This window comes from Hipposideros armiger, unplaced genomic scaffold (assembly GCF_001890085.2).
Source record: "Hipposideros armiger isolate ML-2016 unplaced genomic scaffold, ASM189008v1 scaffold_266, whole genome shotgun sequence".
In the NCBI taxonomy this organism is placed as follows: domain Eukaryota; kingdom Metazoa; phylum Chordata; class Mammalia; order Chiroptera; family Hipposideridae; genus Hipposideros; species Hipposideros armiger.
This window is the reverse complement of record NW_017731616.1, coordinates 2,411,281-2,430,183: the sequence shown is the minus strand read 5'-3', so window position 1 is coordinate 2,430,183 and position 18,903 is coordinate 2,411,281. Positions and strand designations below refer to the sequence as shown.

The 18,903-nt window shown below is 42.0% G+C and overlaps 1 protein-coding gene across 2 annotated transcripts in view; it reads right to left on the bottom strand.

Moving 5' to 3' along the window:
* Positions 1-18,903, bottom strand: part of ITGA6 (integrin subunit alpha 6) — a 72,149-nt gene that overhangs the window by 31,000 nt on the left and 22,246 nt on the right. For both annotated transcript variants that reach the window (XM_019656801.1, XM_019656800.1), the window contains exons 2-6: positions 9,343-9,467; positions 7,470-7,549; positions 5,799-6,054; positions 3,981-4,112; positions 639-852 (exon numbers count right to left, since the gene is read on the bottom strand). In XM_019656801.1, the coding sequence (XP_019512346.1) occupies positions 639-852; positions 3,981-4,112; positions 5,799-6,054; positions 7,470-7,549; positions 9,343-9,467 (807 nt within the window). The remainder of the gene's footprint in view (positions 1-638; positions 853-3,980; positions 4,113-5,798; positions 6,055-7,469; positions 7,550-9,342; positions 9,468-18,903) is intronic.

Genomic DNA, 18,903 nt, shown 5'->3' with positions numbered 1-18,903 from the left:
AGCCCAGGGACTAAGGACACAAACAGCTATGACAGAAAGGGCCTCATTTCTGGAATTTGTAGGTCATCAATTAAAACATTTGTTAAAAACCAAGGTAGCTTGTAATAAATGCCCAAAGAAAAATATGGACGGTAAGAACTTGAAGCCAGTTCCCCAAGTTAGATCTACAGCACAGAGAGACTCCCAGGAAAGATTCCACTCCCCACCACCTTCCACCCCAGACCCAGACTGGCATCACGGGCCACAGACCTATGCCTATGTACTGAGTTTGTCACAATCCCTACTTTCAACAGGACATTACGGATATTCCAACATCCCCTTAAGAAACCACAGAACGGAACCATGTAGGTATCATTTTTTGAGTTCAATGTTCCCCCCCAAATTTTAATTCTCAAGCACCCAAGACCCCAAGACATGAGTAAAAACTGAAAAACTTGTACTCCTACATCCCAGGGAAGGTAATGAATGTCTGCTGCCAAAATATAAGTGATGAAGTCATGATAGGATGGTAAAATTTTGGCAGCAAAAGTATTCTCTAGGAATCAATTACCTTCAAAGAATGGCTCTTCTCAAGACCTACAGAAGCCAAAGAAGCAATGATTCCTTTACAAATGTAAAATAACCTAAGACACGCTTACCCATCTTTGTTAAGGTCCACCACGGCCACATCATAGCCAAATGAAGAAGCCAGACCCTCCCCGTCAAATATATGCTCAGGGAGAAGACCATGTGCAGTCTTCATGTCTCTTTTGAACAAAACCACAGCTCCACTGTGATTGGCTCTTGGAGCGCCAGATACAAACGTGATGTCATCTTTAGAAATAATCCCTTTCCCTGAGTCCAAAGAAAAGCCTAGAAAAACAAATTATAGTTCACATCAACACTGTTTTTCAGGAGGTGGTAGACACTGGTAACTCCGTCACTACCTTGTTTTCCTTCTTGTCCTACCCATCTCCTTCTGATCCCCCTACCAACTACCATATTTATGATATAAGTTACAGAGTTAAATAGAGAAATGACACAAGTACAATATAGTAGGCTAGTTCACTGCTTCCTATGAAAATATATTAAGACTTAAAGAAAAGGATCTATGCTATTTAGCATCTGCGTAACTTGAATCGTGAAGCATGCATTCATTGTAAGAATTAGTCTAAACCCCCTTTTTTAATATAAAAGGAGATCAAGCTAGATACTGCATTATCGTGGAAAAGTTACATCACATACACAGATACAATCTGACGTAGCATAACTCAGTGCATGTTGTAGGGCTCTGCTATACTACAATGATTCATAACTTCCATATTCCTCAATCTCCTTGGTTATCAGGCAAGAACAAATGTCAACATCTTTGATATACCCCTGACAGCAATTCATTATTTTGGACCAACTTCATTCTCAGACACAAACATGCAAACAAAACCATGACTGATGAGATACAGTATTTGAGAACCTATATAAACAACAGAGGTGAGCAAGTCGTCTTCTCTATCAATTACATACTTGTGAGGAGGGCAGAAAATGTTAGAATACCTAATTATAAAGCATCTGGTAGGATGTCAGAGTACAAATACAAAGAGTTGGTGGGAAGCAAATATAAATGCCCACATCAAGACCATTCAAATTAAGCACATATTTCTATATAAAGGCAAAGCAGATACAGCATAGTATAAGCTCACCCATTTTTATTGGGTTTTACTTAAATGAAAAGTTTCACCAGTACTGTTGCAGTTCTCAAATTGTGAAGTGAGTCGAAAAATAGGATGAGCCACATGTTTAGAATGGGGCGATATAATCGAATCCAGCTCTGAAAACCGTCAGGCAGCAGAGCCTCCACCGTGGCATGCTTTTTATGTGTGCTTCACTTGAAATGAAATAGAAAATGAAAAGATTTATGCTCTGTATGGATCAAAAAAATTTTTAAATGACCATGACCAAGACAATTTATTTGTCATCTCCAAGGTCACAAACCTAGGTAGCTATTCATCATCACATCAGGGGATGTGCCGGGCTGCTCCCTGGGAGGCTGTGTTTTATAAACAAACTGATCGGGATCTGTGTAGGAGACGCTGGTCAAAAACAGCAGGCCTGTACACGTGTGCGGAACGGAAAGAGATGGGAGAAAAAGCAATTCAGCTTAGGAAGAGGCTGGGCAGCCACCATTCTGACTGATGAAGCCACCACTGTGTCCGGCAAACCACTCTCTGCCAGCTTTCCAAACCTCACGCAGCTCATTTGATGCCTAAAGCCCACTGATTTTTTTTTTTTTAGCTGAGCCATCCTGCTACCTATTGGCAGCTCAGCGGCTGCTCAGCTCGGGCTGGACTCGAACCGCTGTTGCTCAGAGCTCAAACTCTTGAGCGAGCTCTTAACCAACTGAGCCACTCGGCCGGCCTCCCACTGATTTTTTGAAATGACAGATGCACAAACCACCACATGGACAACTACAATGTAACACTACAAACTGTACTTGTTTTTCCAGGCATCCACTTTTGAGGAAATCCATTCTAAAAATAGCACATGTGTTTAATAGTCAACTGTTCCAATAGCAACTAAGTTTATAAAAACAATGGGCATCTATTTAAAGACCAAAGGGCTGGTTTCTTGTCGCGAGCCATAGAAAATAAATATTTCTCATCATAAATTGATCCCTAAACAACACATTTAAAGAGAGATTATCTGTTAATACAGTCCAATAAAATATTGGTTTGTTGATAATATTTACCTTGAAAAGGATTTTACCTTGAAAAAAACATACTTAGTAATTGAGACTGAAAACTTCTTGGCCCCGTGTGCCCTTCCTGGCCTGCAAAGCCACTAACAACATTCACACACCCAGCAAAAAAGAGACTTTATAATATTGTTGGGAAGATCAAATAAGACTTGTAAAGCAGTAAGTATGGTACATAACATAGCACATAGTAGGTGCTTAACAAATGACAAGTATAACTTTTTTCTCTTCTATGCCTTCAAACCAAGTTTTGAATTTAAGGAGTAGGGGGAGTGTCTGAAAAATATTTTTTAAGTAACAGTACTGTTCATATGTATCTATACAATTAAAATAATTTTAAAAGAATGTTTACTAACACATCATTTAGAATTCTTATAGCTATATCTATTTTTTCCTTTTTTACCTTCCATTGTTCCAGTAATATCTCTAGCATACTTTTCTAAAAAAAATAGGTTACTCTTTGAGTTTAGGAGATTTTTTTACATTTTTTCCAAGAAATGCACAGTAATTATTCTTTATGTCAACTCATACCAAGAATTAAAGCTTTTAAAAGCCTTTGTGTAATTACCATAATGCACATGAATAATTTAGGACACCCATTAGTCATGCAAACAAGCCTCAGGAGTTAAGGAATGGGGCACTTAGACATAATCTGGGTGTCCTCAAATCTGCTTTAGCATCCTGCTCAGCCTCAGCTGGAAAGCCCCTGTGCCAACCTGCCAGGGGCCCTATGACATGAGGGCCCCAGTCCAAACGCAGGGCCAACCCAGGGAGAAAGGCAATCACAGAGGAAGGGCCTGGAGGTCTTGACCTGCCACTTAAGAGTAAGTTCATAAATGTAGCTCTTCAGAGTATCTCTAGAAAGAGGCACTGAAGGGAGACGAAAGGCACTCAGCTTACTACTAACATCCATGCATCATCCCCCCCCCCCCCCCCCCCCCCCCCCCGGGCTGCAGTAACAGCCTATTTCAGGTTACAGAGGCCGACATTAGCTCAGGAAACAGATTCCCGTGCAGAGGAAAGAAGATTTTAGGGTTCCTCCCCATTTGAGGGAGCTCAGGTGAGAAGGGAAGGATTCTAAGCATCAGATTAACTCCGGATCACCAAGGCCTAAATCAAATTCCAGCAAATGCAGCCACCGGCCGGTGGCTCCACCTGGCCTATCCTCAGCCTAGAAGTCGAAAGTCCTGTGAGGGCAGCTTCACACAGAGGTGTCTGAAAGAGTAGGCATGCCACCTACTCTCGTTCCTACCTAAATAACTGTTAGCAGGAACAGGAACTAGACTTTCATCATGGTTAGTCTCTCCACCAACTTCATAAGGCCCATCTTCAAAGATGTTCATGTCAAAAAAACTGTTATTCTTTTGCTCTACGCGAACAATCCCTAAAGGAATGAAATGGTAAAAAAAACAAAACAAAACAAAAATGAAGATGAAACAAAATAAAATAGATGGTCCCAAATAAACATTTCTCATGTTATCACTAAGTAGAGCAAGAAAAGTTTCAAGGAAAAAAAGACAGAAAAAAGAGGTGACTTTAGAGGTTATTAAAGTAAAAAAATCATGTTCATGTAAATTTTTACAACAAAGAAATTTGTTTTAGCAATAAAAAAAATTTTAAAAAGCCCCATGCATTTTCATGAATTATCTTTACAATGCCATGAAACTAGATGGAAAACGGAACGTTTACATAGTTAACTAAACCTACAGAAAACAATTTTTAAGAAATTATATGAACCTGATATATGATACTTTACATTTCCTGCAATCCAAAATCAATTTACCTTCTTTACTGTAGTGTAAAAATGAAATTGATATTTTGATCCGTTCTTCACTTTCACCAAGATTTCATCGTTTAAAATTTTTCATTTGAAAGATTTCATATACTAACCCCATTACATGACTTTTTAAAAATGGTAACTTTTTAATTCAAGATTTATAAAGCAGATAAGACATGTTTCCCATAAATTAAAGCATACATAATTGGTGGCTGTTTTTATTGTTTTGTTTTCCCATGGATGGCATCTATTCTTGCTAAAATAAAACTATTTCTAAATTCAATGTGTTATTTTAATTAGGTCAAAATAGCCGGACAAATACAGTAATGTGAACAATTCGATTGGGAGTGGGGAGGCCAACGGATATTTAGTCCCCGAGGTTACTATGGATGACATATAGAAGCAGGTGTTCTCAAGGACCATTTCTACTAGGAATGAAAACTTGAAAATTATTGAATGGAGAAGGAAAACTTTTCCTAAGATTTTCCTGACTAGTGAAAATGTTTTAATATAGGATTTACTGGTATTTTACTAAATTTCTCCAAAAAAGTCTAACTTCCAAATCAGATGCATTTCTCTGCATTATGGATTAGACTTAGGTTAATTGTCCTTTATAACATAGTGGCTTTCTACACCTGCTTAATTTCTTCAAAGAAGTTAAACTTTTATTACAGGAGCTGACCAGGCTCATCCAGTCAAAAAATTGTGGGCCGTTCTCCCTCCCTCCCAATGTGTCCTTTTTCCTATATCACAATATTTAAACGATACCATTAAACTTCTCCGCAACTTAGCTGAAATTATCATCTCGAAATTCCCTTACTTGTCATCTACGCTTCTAACTCTGTTTGCAAAAACATGGTCTTTTAAGATATTATATAATGAAAGAAATGTCTGTGCTAACACACTGTTATTTGTACATGACAGACAGCCCTGAATTCTGCTCAGTTTTCAGATCACTACCTTAAAACTTTCAGCTTCACAAAACAGGAAAATATAAAACATCAAGAACTACTAATGTGAATTATTACAGTCTTACAGAAAAAAAGCGAACTACTTCTACTAATGTACATTGCTTGTAGAAGGGAAAAAACATCTCTTAAAACATACATTTCTACCATTATTTGTGTTTAAAAATCATAATTTAGAGATGTTTAATATCCTAGCCTACTTCTATAAATATACAAGTAACTTATAACACATTTTGTTTTCACTTAAGATGTACTAAACAAATCGTGGTGAACAGAAATTATGTAGTCATTCTCATCGCTGTTTCTCTAAATACACACGTCATACCTTTCCAGTTGTAAGTGCCCGGGGCTCCAAACACAATGTAATGAAAGTCTTTAGTAAAAGTGGCTGCTACACCTTGCTGGCAAGAACCAAACTTTTCATGGCCTCTCAATCGGCCATCACAAAAACTCCAGTCTCCTCCGTCCATATCATCCTTAATCTCGAGATCCTGACTCAGGACGTAACACCTTCCAAAGATGTCTCGGGATTCCTGCTTTGTATTAACATGTTGCCTTTTTTCATATCGATGAGCGCATGTCTGCAAACAGATGGAATAAAAGTAGCCCGTTCATGTCTACAAACCTTGTTTTTTTATTACAAATTGATAAAATAGACAATAATAAAGAGGATGCTAAATGTGCCCTCATCCTGGGATTGGATGGAAACCAGCAAATCCTCCCCAAAGTGGCACGAAGGAAGCTAGTATCTAATGTATAGAAACTAGGACTTCTATCATATCATATTCTCATATCATATTCTTGGAATAATGCTCCAATCCAAGTATCAAATGCCAACCTGTAACCCACAGGCCATTTATTTGGAAATTTACCTGTCACATAAACAATGGAAAAATCTTATTTCTTTTTCTTAACTGGCTTTTAGTGGCTCTATAAATCTTCACACACTATATTTGTGAAAATATGTTCCAGAGAGAGAAATGGACATATTTTCATAGGGATCAGGCAAACACAGCTAAAACAAAAACATTTTATTTTCACCCACACTATTTCCTTATAATCCTAAATCCCAATGTATACTCTAAATTCTGAGATTAAGTTTATTCTATAAGGCAGAGAGAACTACACTGCTGGGAGAGATGAAATAATCTCTATAGTTTTACGGAGTACTCATGGCTACACTCCATATAACACAGGCTGAAAATACTTTACAATATCCAAGTCAATCTCCCATAATGCAGCCCTTAAATATCAAAATTCGATATTCAGTAAAATTCTCATGTTTCTCAAAATTCTATATACATTTATTACAGCAACCAGATTTTGAAAGAGGCACAGGAAGATCATCATACTCCAGGCTGGGGGGCACTTTCAAGGCCATCTAGCATAATCCACCTAACAAACCCTCTCATCTTCCCTACCACTTCTCTTTGAAGCAGCTCAGAATAAATAATGAGAGTTTAAAATGATCTGATCTTACTTTCCATGACCATTCCCATATTAAAAAAAAATTTTTTTTTTTCATTGGGGAACAGTATATTTTTCCAGGACCCATCAGCTCCAAGTCAAGTAGTTATTTCAATCTAGTGCAGGGCGCAGCTCAGCGGCCCTTGTGGGGATCGAACTGGCTACCTCGGTGTGATGAGCACTGCGCTCTAACCACCTGAGCCAACTGGCCACCCCTCGTTTGTTTTTTTTAAGATCTAGAATTTGGGGGATAGTCAATAAAGGTTTTTTAAAATAAGTTCTTTGAATCTCAAGGTTCTAAACAAAAGCAGGTTGTATGGCTGTTTCAAAGTATATCAGGAATCATAGGAAAAATAATGCTTCGATGTCTTCTTGACATCAATTCCTGCTTTAACGCAGGTGGTTTGCTGGAATGTCCAGTCCGCGCTGGCAGGGCCCCTGCCTGTTGTATTCAGTGCTGTCGGCCCGCTGCCAGCACACAACAGGCACTCAGACCCTGTGGGATGAACAAGTAGAAAACTACGCTTACCACAACTTTGCCTCCGGGGCCTTGGCTCTGGACGGTGACCCCCATCCATTGATCTTCCTTGCTTTCCGAGGAAGGGTCAGCTGTGGAAAGCATCACAGGTTACACACGCACCGTTAGGACTTCAGAGTGACTGAAACAGGCAATGAACTCATCGATGAACAAAAACACAGGAGACGGTTTCTAAATTGCCTTAACTGCGAAGTCTAGCTACTTAGTAAATTCAGTTCCTCAATCCAGGAAAATGATTTCCCATCTTAAAAAAATGGGTAAGTGGTTGTTGGTGAGAATCTTTCATAAAAGTCTTTACACAAAAAGACATAGTTCTACCTGGTGGCCCTGCACCCTCTCTGACACCCAGAGCCCTGAGTACAGAGAGGTATATGAAAATTGTGAGACTAAAGGGTAACTCTCTAACATGTGACCTTAAAGCAACAATGTAAAAATCTAAACTCCAACTACCATCCCAACTATCAAAAAGTGGGTACTTCTCTACACACAGGCATGCCCAGTTTTACCGTGCTTTTCTTTATTGCACTTCACAGATACTGTGGGTTTTTTTTAAGGTTTGTGGCAGCCCTGCCTGTTTTCCCCGCCAGGCTCAGATGATGGTTAGAATTTTTTAGCAATAAAGTATTTTTTCAAGTAAGGTATGTACATTGCTTTTTTTAGACATAATGCTATTGCACACTTAACAGACTATGGTACAGTATCAACATAACGTTTATATACACTGGAAAACCAAAAAATGTGTGCGACTCGCTTTATTGGAATAGTCACTTCATTGCAGTAATCTGGAAGTGAACCTGCAGGGTCTCCAGGGGGGGGGTAGCCTGTACTCCCAAATTTGTTACGTAACAGCATGAACTATTCTTTACTGGGAATGGGGCTGGGGAGACAAGACCTCAGATTCACTTTCTATCTTTCTATCACTGGAAAGGGATATATTTATTTTTACTCCCTCTTCCCCCAAAAAGAGAAACCACAAATACCACCCTGTGCTCATTTCAGTATCAGTTGGAATCTACTTATATCCCAATATTTGCCTTCTTCCATGAGAAGCAAGGCAGGCACGATTTTTCAATCTTAAATCATTACAAAAATTAAACATCTTGAAGTAGACAGAAAGCAAATGCCAAAATGTTAAGTAAAGAGTGATTATGTCTAGATTACCAGTGGGTTTTGGGGTTTTTCTTTATAGGTCGATGTCGTTTCTAAGTTTCCTACAATTAACGTGTTATTTTCTAATCAGTGAAAAAAGTTACTTCTAAAAGATAAAAAAGCAAGAGAAGAACATAAACATGGGTCTGCAAATCTACTTAGGGCAAGTATGTCAGCTTAGGTTTGGTGGGAGCTTCTCAGTATACAAAATCGCTCTACCCAACATAGAGAGTCCTCACATAAAAAGCCTCTATCTGAGACAGCAGGGCAAAATTTATCCATGTTGGTCAGCTCTCATTTCAGAGAGATTTGACATTTAAAATCATCTTTCTCCCAAATATTTTAACAGCAAGTGAGAACTTTTGTACTATGCGTATCTATGTATAAGATACGCACATTCAATTTTCTTCGCTGCTCTGCATTTTCAACAGCATCCTGCAGAACCTCAGCACATCACTAGGTGGCAGCATCAATACACCACATCAGTTTAGAAACCAGGGTTAGGAGAGACAGCAACACCGTGCATCCCAAAGTGATTTAGAAAGTAAATGTTTTCAGGGGAAACGAGAAACAGTCAAGGCTGATGCAATGAAAAGAGGCCCTGTCCTGTCTTCAAGAATAAATGCTTGTACCCCCTTTCCTTCCTCATGGAGAGGACAAGCTGGGTGCAAGCGAGCTGGCTAAGTGAATACTAAGTGAGTACAAAAAAACATACCATCGTTGTCAAATTCAATCCGTGTACAAGGGCCCCGGGAGGTGATGTCGCAGCTGTACAAGCCCCCTGTTCTGTTGGCCCTCTGCCGTGGAAGGGCCACTGCCCGAGGGGCCCCCACGAGCAACCTGTAGACAAAACAGAGAATTTGGAGATGTGAGTTTAAAATGCATTTAACATCTTAGTAGAATCAAGAGATACTGGGATTATTCTTTGTCAAGGAGTCTACTAATTCTCTGCCACCTTAGGAGGTGAGAGGCGGCAAAGGTAGAGTCCTGTGACTGGCTCATCACACACACACACACACACACACACACACACACTATGCAAGTGGAATATAAGGAGAGAGAGGGGTTGTTGAAAGTAGGTGAAAAATATGCCCATCTCTTGCATCAGTAGCTCTCTCGAGTATGATTCTAGGGGTGACCGGTTAGCTCAGTTGGTTAAGAGTGTCGTGCTGATAACACCAAGGTTGCCAGTTCAATCCCTGCATGGGCCACTGTGAGCTGTGCCCTCCCTAAAAGCGTCAACTATGCCATTGTGGCATGAAAGCAATGTGTAACCAATGACCATAGCTGTTCCCCAATAAAAATTTAAAGTAAAAAAAAAAAACAAAACAAAAGACATACTTTTCATAGAACATAACCCCTCCACCTAAGCCAAGGAACTCAACTGACAAAACCAACAGTCCCACACTAGAGGAGAAAAATGGTCACGTAAACTTAACAAGCAATTTCTATTATAATACTGTGGCTTCCTGAGTATTTTTCAAAAATAATTTTGACTCTACCCTAGACTTTCAGCTCATAGGAGTACATTGTTAAATTAGGTAAACAAGGAGGCCATTAGATTGAAGGCGCTCTAATGCTGCGGTGACCTGCATAAGCACAAAATCTAAGCCTGTAAGTATCTCAAGGTTACAAAATCAAACCTTAAACATAACCAATCTCAAGCAGCCAACTAGGCTTTAAGCTATAGCTTGAATAATAATTTCCTTTGTTTCCTTGTTTTGTTTGTATAAATCTTTCCCCTGGCTCCTGTTGGTGGAACCCTCCTAACCATTTCCGTTTGGGGGCTGCCAGATTTCAGTCAATTTTTGCTAAAATAAACTCAAAACTTTTAATATGCCTCAGCTTATCTTTTAACAATACTGATTTAGAACCTAATCTTTGCCCAAGATAAAACTAAATTCAATTGCTCTCTTTAGCAGCCGTGGCCTCTTTCCCCATCAATTCTTACTTCCTGGCACTCTTAGCATCTCCAACACCCCCCACCCGCGCCCCCCACCATCCAATCAGTCTTGCAGCAGGGATTCAGGGAGGGTCTGGGTAGTGCTGCTTATATACTAGGCATCATAAATTCCTTCTTTCCTCCCATCCCAGTGTTCTTCTTATCTCCTTTAAGAGGGGCCCCTAACCCAAACCCATAATCCTTAAAATCTCATTGCTCCACAACCAGGAGGGATCTCTGGCAACCCACTACCTTTCTGCTGGGTTCCATTTGCTAATGCTCTTTACTCACCATCAGTTTTACAGTCTTTGGGGTCTGGCTGACTGATGGAACAAATAGGAAAAGAAACAAAGAAAAAACACATTGGACACATAGAAACAAGGCTGGAGCTGGGGAAAGGGGCTGTGAACACGATATAAACAAACAACAAGCCCCCAAACAGAAAGCAGGCCATGCTTAGCCTTTAAGAATTCCACAAATCTCAAATGCAGAAGCAAAACAAAACAAAAACAAAAAATCCACAAACCAAACAGTCCCTACCACCTCTGCCTCTGCTGTGATCCCAATAAAGGGTTTAATGTATTTTTTTTTAAACCAATGCAATGCAATGGGTGCAACAGGAAGAAAATGTACTTGCAAAACAGAGAGGGGAGCCAGACTCCGCCCTGGGAGAACCAGTGAAGCAAGGTCTTGCAGACTGAGGTTTGGCCTGTGTGGGAACACAAGTCCCTAGCACCAGCCTTCCTCCCAGACCCCTGGATGGCAGCACAATCCATCCTACATCTGAAAGGACTAAACAGCACACACAAAGGTACAGAACTGGAACTGAGACTGAGCAGGACCGAGGCGGGGCCCTTGGTGCCTAGAACTTCTTGGCAGAGGCAGGGGCAAGGCCACGGGACACATTGGGCCACCCCATGCCTATTCCACTAATGTCCCTGATCCCAGGAACTCTAGCAAAGAGCTGAGAGGTGATCTGGCCTAAACGATGGGTGAACAAGTTCAATTACCTGACAGATGCGGGGATGGAGCCCAATCCCAGGTACTGAGAGGGATAAGCAAGGTGCTGGGGTCAGAAGCACAGAATCGCAGGGTGTGAGCACGGGCGGAGCGTCCAGCCCTCTAATTTTACAGATGGGAAAACAGAGGCCTTTGGAAGGAAGGTAATTGCTCTGCCCTAAGATCTCACAACTAGACGGCAGCCAAGACAAAAGTTACTTTGGAGCAATATTTTCTCCATTCTTTTAAAATGCTTCCTAGGAAATAGAACTTAGGGTTTTAAGGCACTTGCCACCTAGCTAAAAGGGCAAAACCTACACAAATAAAACACTGAAACAAGAACTGCTCTGTACATAAGACTAAATTTGGCGAGGTTGAGGGAAGGCAGAGTCAAAAAGCACGATTGCAGTTGGGTGGGGTGAAGATTGGGAAGAGATTTCCTGTAAAGGTAACCGAGGCCAACGGGAAGGCTATAAGGAGCAGCCCAGAGTTCCAAGGTTATTACTGTGTGTCTTTTCTGACCACTTCCTCTCCTCAGCCACACCCAAGCAGGCTGGAAGCTACCTAAGGCAGGTATGGGGCCTGCTATTTCCTCTTGACTGTACTGGCTCATTCCTTCACTTATTCATACCACAAACATTCAAGAGCCTCCTAGGATGAATAAGGACTCCTCCTCCCTGTCCCTGCCAAACCGTCCCTGGGGGGGGGGGCAGATCCATAAGCTGATGATGAAACCGCAGCGGGGGCAAACCACAGTGCAGTGCCAGAACCTGCCTTCCAGGAAGGGTGTCAGGTAGAGATGGCAGCGGCGCTGGAGGGGGCCGGGTGAGGGGCACAGCAAGTGCAAAGCTGAGAGGGAAAGAACCAGAAGAAAAGGAGGAGTGGGAATCATACAAGACAGGGTTGGCGCTGGGCCACGCTTCCGCTGCCTGTTGCGCCCTGCGGTGGACAGGTGCTTCCGCGTATCGTGTTGTTTAAAACGCTGTGGAAAGTGTTCCACTTACAGAGTGGGCACTTCCTCCAGCTCCTTTTCTACTGGCTGCGTGGTAGGGTTTCTCCCTCCATCTTCCACTTGGTCCCCTTACCATGGTCCCCTTTACTCTCGGTGGCTCCAGGGGGCCTTTAACATGTGTGACAACGAGCAGGCACTTAACTCTACTTTGCTGGCTGCTTATAGGGGCTCTGGCAACAAAACTTCACATGTGCTAAAAATGCCAAACTCTTGAAGTTCAAGAAGTGTACCCATTTTACTTGTGGCTGCTGCAGATGAAAGCAGACCACACAAAAGGATGGGAGCAGCCAGAAGGGGGTGAGGAGGGGACACCACATGGAAAAAGAAAACTCAACAAAATGAATGCACCTCTGCAGAGAATGTTAGCTGTCACCTTGCCTCCCCTGGGCTTTGCCTGCACGTACTCCAACATCATCCTTCCTCCCAGGTCCCTGGCCACTTGGCACAGTGAGCCCACCTTGGAATCTGTCCCACCTGGGATGGAGAAAAGCAGGGGTGTCCTGCAGCCTCAGGCCCCCATCAGCCAAAGGAGGAAGAACAAACTAATGGGGGGAGGAGTGTCTCCCTGGGACCACACATACAAGAAAACAATGATTGAAGGGGGTGGAATTAAGTCGGATAAAATCAACAGAAAAGGTAAGGCAGCACCTTGAAGAGAGAACACAGTTATCCCAACCAAACTCAACTGGCAGATGTCTTCATCCTCAAGGTAAAGCTGCCTGCCCTCTCCAGTTCAGGAACTAAGCAAACTCTTAACTCTGCTTAGAACCAGCCTTAATCAGAGGCACAGTCCATTAGCTGAGGCTACCATCTGGCAGGGACAAATAATCAAAAATAGAGCTGTGTCCAGTCCCTGGTGCAACCCATGTACTTCCTAATCTAAGTCCTTTAGGACCTGGGCATTGGTCTGAGCCATTCAGAACACAGCCAGTTCCAGAGCTAGCAGAGAGGGTGCAGCTCTCGGACAGACAGGCTGCATCTGGGGATCCCTCAGGCCATTCCAAACACCCCCCCCACCCCACCCCCCCGTTTCTGCTCAAATCCCGCTTCCTTCCGTTTGCCCCCAGTTCCCTTTGATGCTGGGTTCCGTGTAGGCAGCAGGCACTCTCTGGGCACAACCAGGATACCCACAGCAACTCCTAGGACCTGGGCAGCAGCTGAAAAGCTATTCAGTTCATTTTCTCTTAAGCAGCAGCAACAGCAGCTGCTCTGATTACTGGCCAACCCAGTATGTATGGAGGAATTCAGAGCTACAGTAATAACTCACATTCGGAGTGACAGGAATTAAAGGATATAAGTTATGGCCTCCAAAGGAAGTGATGGAAATTAACAGAAAACAGGGTCTAAGAAGCCTATTCCCGTATTGGGTCAAAAGAAAAACTGCATTAAGGAAGGATCTGGGTTTGAACTGAGATGGTTTTAGACACCAAAAGGAACAGGAAAAATTACTTCCCAAATTCCTTTCCATGGAACCAGCGGACAATCATCTCCACTGGTTTGAATCAGAGCTGACATGAAAACTACCTAGGGATTCCAACACATGTATTGGAAACCCATGTTTAGAATATAAGACAAACTCGAAACTTGCAAAACCACATCATCTTTAAAGATGAGAAATAAAATTTGAAATAGTAAAATATACTGTCGAAGGCTAACTACCCAAATAAGGCAGTAACTGAGGATATGATATAAATTCAGGTCTTTGGAGGCTCGATCAGAATTCTTGGCACCAACATTCAGGACCCACCTATTAACCACGAGGTTATTTCAAACTTCTCCAAGTAAGCCACACTCCTATTTCCACATAGTCAAGTTCTCCCCTAATTAGAGTTCATACACTTCTGCATAACCTACTTCAAGCACACTGGGGCACTTTTCAAACTCTGAGGATAATAGCAGCTTTTCTTCATTGTTTTTGGCAATAATTCATTTCCTCAAGGATTAAAGATTCTGCCTCTGGCTACGCAACTCTGTCTCAGGAAATATGAAATATTGCTTCATTAATACAAGAACACTATTATTGCTTAATTTAAAACACAGCCTTCTTAGTTTGTCCAAATTAGGTCTTAAAAAATTAGAAGGTGGCATTACCATTTCAACTGTGCCCTCTCTACCTTTAACCCATCTTCAAACTCAATTTTTAATTTTTGTTCAAGTAATAAATACAAATGGCAAGAAATCAGAAAGAACTTAGGGTGGAAAGCTACCGATTTCAAACTCATCCCAAGCCTCACTCTCTGGGTAAAATTCTTTTTAATTTCTGAATTTACTTCTCTACAATTTACTTCTCTACAACATAGAAGATACTATGCTTCTATGTTTATATATTGATTTATCAGCTTTGGACAGTAACTGTTGACCCCCACAATATGAAAAGGGAAGAACTTAAACTACTTGCCACTTTCTCTCCTATGTTTACTAACTTGCCACGCCCTTTAAGTTTTAAATAATGCATTTTAACTTCTATTCATCAACTTCTTCCGATATAATCTCTCCAGTCCTCAGTTGGTGAGATGACGCTATCAGCACTCGCAAAGTTTCCTCTTGGTTTCCTCCATTCGCTGTACTTTTACACTATTATTCAGAGCCATTCCCACTTATATTTTGTCTTGTAACCACAATTCAGTCATCTGTTCTTTTATGTGACCAGGTATCATTCAGTGCTCAACCGAAGTGCATAGAAATGATCCTCTTATCTGGGACCAGTATCAGAAGTCCTTAAGCTTCAAAGGAAACGGTTCCTAGCATCAAGGTCACACAGACTTTTCTTACCAGTCGATCAGCTTGGTGTACGTCACATTTGGACGACTTATGCTTTTTGTGGCATTTCTCATTGCCCTTTTTTTTTCCCCCTTATGTTGTTGCCTTTGTTCTAGCCTCAATCTTTTCTAAGCTCCCAATCACACTTTGTATCGAATCAGAATCTCTTTGCTACAGGTTTCCTCCTCAGAGCCCCTGGACCTCCTGCTGCGGCACACTTGGCTCCTCCAGGCCTGCTGTACAGGGCCATCCTAGGTCTGCCCTTCCTGGCCTCCTGGGCTGATCTGCTGTGACCTGGGATCCCACGTTTTCTCTTATTTGAATTATTCTCTTAAATAATGAAGGAACAGTACATGATAGGTAAACTGAGTCCCTGCAATATGCAAACATGTCATTATTCCACTGTCACCCTTGCCTGATAGTTTGGAAATAGGACTCTAGGTTGAAAAACATTCTCTTCAGAACTCGGATGTTCAGCGTTGCCAACAAAAATTCTGATCAAAGTCCAATTTTCATTTCTTTGAGGGAGACTTTGAGGCTCTCCACTTCACCCTAGGTGTTCTGAACAGCAGGACGGGAGTATCTGTGTGCGAGTCTTTCTTTACTGGCTGTGCACTTACAGAGTCTGTAGGCTTAGAATATGAACTTCCAGGAAACCCTCAGCATGAATCAATCGCTTCACTCATTCATTCCATTTTCTGTTGGAACTCCTGGATTAACCTAACTTCTCTCTCATTTTCCTTCCCTCTCTGTGGTTCTGAGACTTTTCAACTTATTTTCTAGTAATTCTATTTTAACTTTAAAGAAAATTTAAATTCCATAAACTTCTAAATTTCAGCACTTATAATCTCCAAAAGCTTTTTGTTCTGATCGTGCCTTTTACATAATGCATCCTGTTCTTCTTTTGTGGATTTAATATGTTCTCAAAATTCTGAGTATTTTACCTAGAACTTCGCCCCCCCCCTCCCCCAGTTCTCTTTCTGTTCCTGGCTTATCTAACAGTTTTTCTGTTGGTTTACTTCAGCCATCCCCTTTTATGCTGCCAGCTCATCACATGCCTGATAATCCTTGGTTCTCTTGTTTGGCTGTTGTCTAAAAAGGCCCATTTCTGGCTGGGTCTCCCCCTGAGCAGGAATTCTGAAAGGAGTCCTGGGTGCAGCCTGCTGAAGGCTCAGTGGGTGGGAAGCTTTTAGACTGCAAACCACTCACTCTTCAAATGCTAGAGGAGGAAGGCTGAATTCTTAGGGTGCTGGCATTCCAACTACAAGCCCTAGATTTCCCTAGCTGTTGTTTTTTTTTTTTAATAATGTCATCACTGCCTTGCCTATTTCTGTATGAATCCGTCTTTATTTGTGAGTTGTAAATGATTTTAAGCCTTGTAAAACATGCACATGTCAATATACCCATCCCTCTCCCCACCAAAGAAGTGTCATGGTTTATTGTTTTTGGCCAAAGTATTAAATGCCAGTGCCTATACTCTGTACAGCAATGGCAGGTGATGGTGTCATGGGGTGTCCGTAGTCCTGCAATTGACCTTCACTTCCAGATCCAGGCCTCATTCCCAGTCCTGTCGTACTGACGATCCCCAGGGTGGTGGTGCTGGTGACACAGATTCTGCCCCATCTTCCCCAGTTCCTGCATGATTGTGGCTACTTCCCTTATTAAGGTCATAAGCCAGATCCCATCTGCTTTCTGCCTGTAATGTCCCAGCCATGATGGAGCCCTGAGGAGCCTGGAGGGAAGCACACCTACAGTATCATTTGGAACCACAACTCAAAATCCAATCATTTCTTGAAGAAATCAGATTTTCATCACAGCCTAGGTCCCCTGCAGTTTGAAGATGAATGTCTTTCTCCCAACTGTTATCACATCTCTTTATCATCGAAGGCTTGCAATTTAGGATGTCAAATCCTGAAGAATTATTACTAAAGGGAGGCAAAGAAATTTAACTCACTTCTTTAAAACTAAATTTATTTTATTTTAAATATTTTAAAACCAAATTTAACCTCTATCAGCGTCCACAATTAAAATTGATTGAATTCCTTTTAGGCTAATATGTTTAAAACGAAGAGAACTTTGTTGTTCAAAATAAAGTAATCAAGAGGGCAGTTCTTATAGGAGAACGATTTTATAAAGGCTGGCATAGGTGAAATAATTTGGGGGTGAAAATAAATCTTGCCTTACACTTAAGGGTATACAGATAACAAGATCCCCAAGTCAGAGAACTCCATTCTGTGGACAGGCATCTCAGGAGAGGCCCCCGGGTCACGCCTTCTCTCCTTTTGGGAGGTTTAGGCCCTTCCACACAAAGGCCACATTATACTGAGACATTTTGGTCATCAAACTATCCACAAAGTGGTTAAAGCCTCCAGCCCTTCGCTAGGCTGACCACGCATCCAGGCCTTCCCCCAGGACAGTCCTGGTTCATGCCTGTTGTTCTGGGCCCCCTTTCACTCTCAAAAATGCCCCAGTTTGGAAGACAAATAATACAGTCACCCCAACCTCAGTCTAAAGCTAGCAATGGAACCTGACTGGTGTGGCACCTTAAATTAATAGTGCCATAATTGGCTCAGTTAGTTAGAGCACGAGCTCTGAGCAACAGGGTTGTCAGTGAGCTGCGCCCAAGCTGAGCTGCAGCTGAGCTACCACCAGGCGGTTGGATGGCTCAGCTGGTGAGAGCACGTGCTCCTGACAACAAGGTTGCTAGTTCGACTCCCTCATGGGATGGTGGGCTATGCCTCCCCACCTGCCCACCCCCTAACTGGATTGAAAGCAGCGACTGGACTTGGAGCTGAGCTGTGCCCTCCACAACTAAGACTGAAGGACAACTTGACTTGGAGCTAATGGGTCCTGGAAAAACACAATGTTCCCTTCCCTAATTCCCCAATAAAATCTTTAAAAAAATAAATAAATAAAAATAGTGCCATGCTTGAAATTCCAACTGTGTGGCTGGATGTGGCCGTGGTTTCACAGGCACTGGTGAGTTGTTTTGGTCTGGAAGGCCCTATGGTCAGTCTCCCATGACCAGGCTACCTGAGGGCAGCTCGTCTGGTCACGGAAGCTCCAATGGCCTTATAAGGATCCCCTTCCCCCCCCTCCCCACCAGGTGACTCTCCAGGCGTCCACTGACAGAAGCATTGTCTCTCTTCTGTCTGGAGAGGGAAGGATCTGCTTTCCAAGGTCAGTGATCAACAGGGAATGTCCATACCCTTCCACCGCCCCCTGACCACCATCAGCAAACCAGCCTGGTAGCCTGGCTAGGTTGCTGAGGCGTTTTGTCCTTTCCTCCCCTCTTTAGTCAAGGATCCTCCTCCCCCTCCCTGCTCCACCTGGTCAAGAGAGGCATTCAAGCTTGCTTCTGCTTTTATCCAAACCTTGCACCCACGCCTATGTCGAATTCCTCTCAGAGAGAAGGCCTGCTTCTCTCTGAAACTGAAAACCCAGTCAACCATCAGATTAATGCCCCATGTTAGGCTTTACAACCTCCCCCATATATATATATATATATATATATATATATATATATATATATATATATATATATATATATATATATATATATA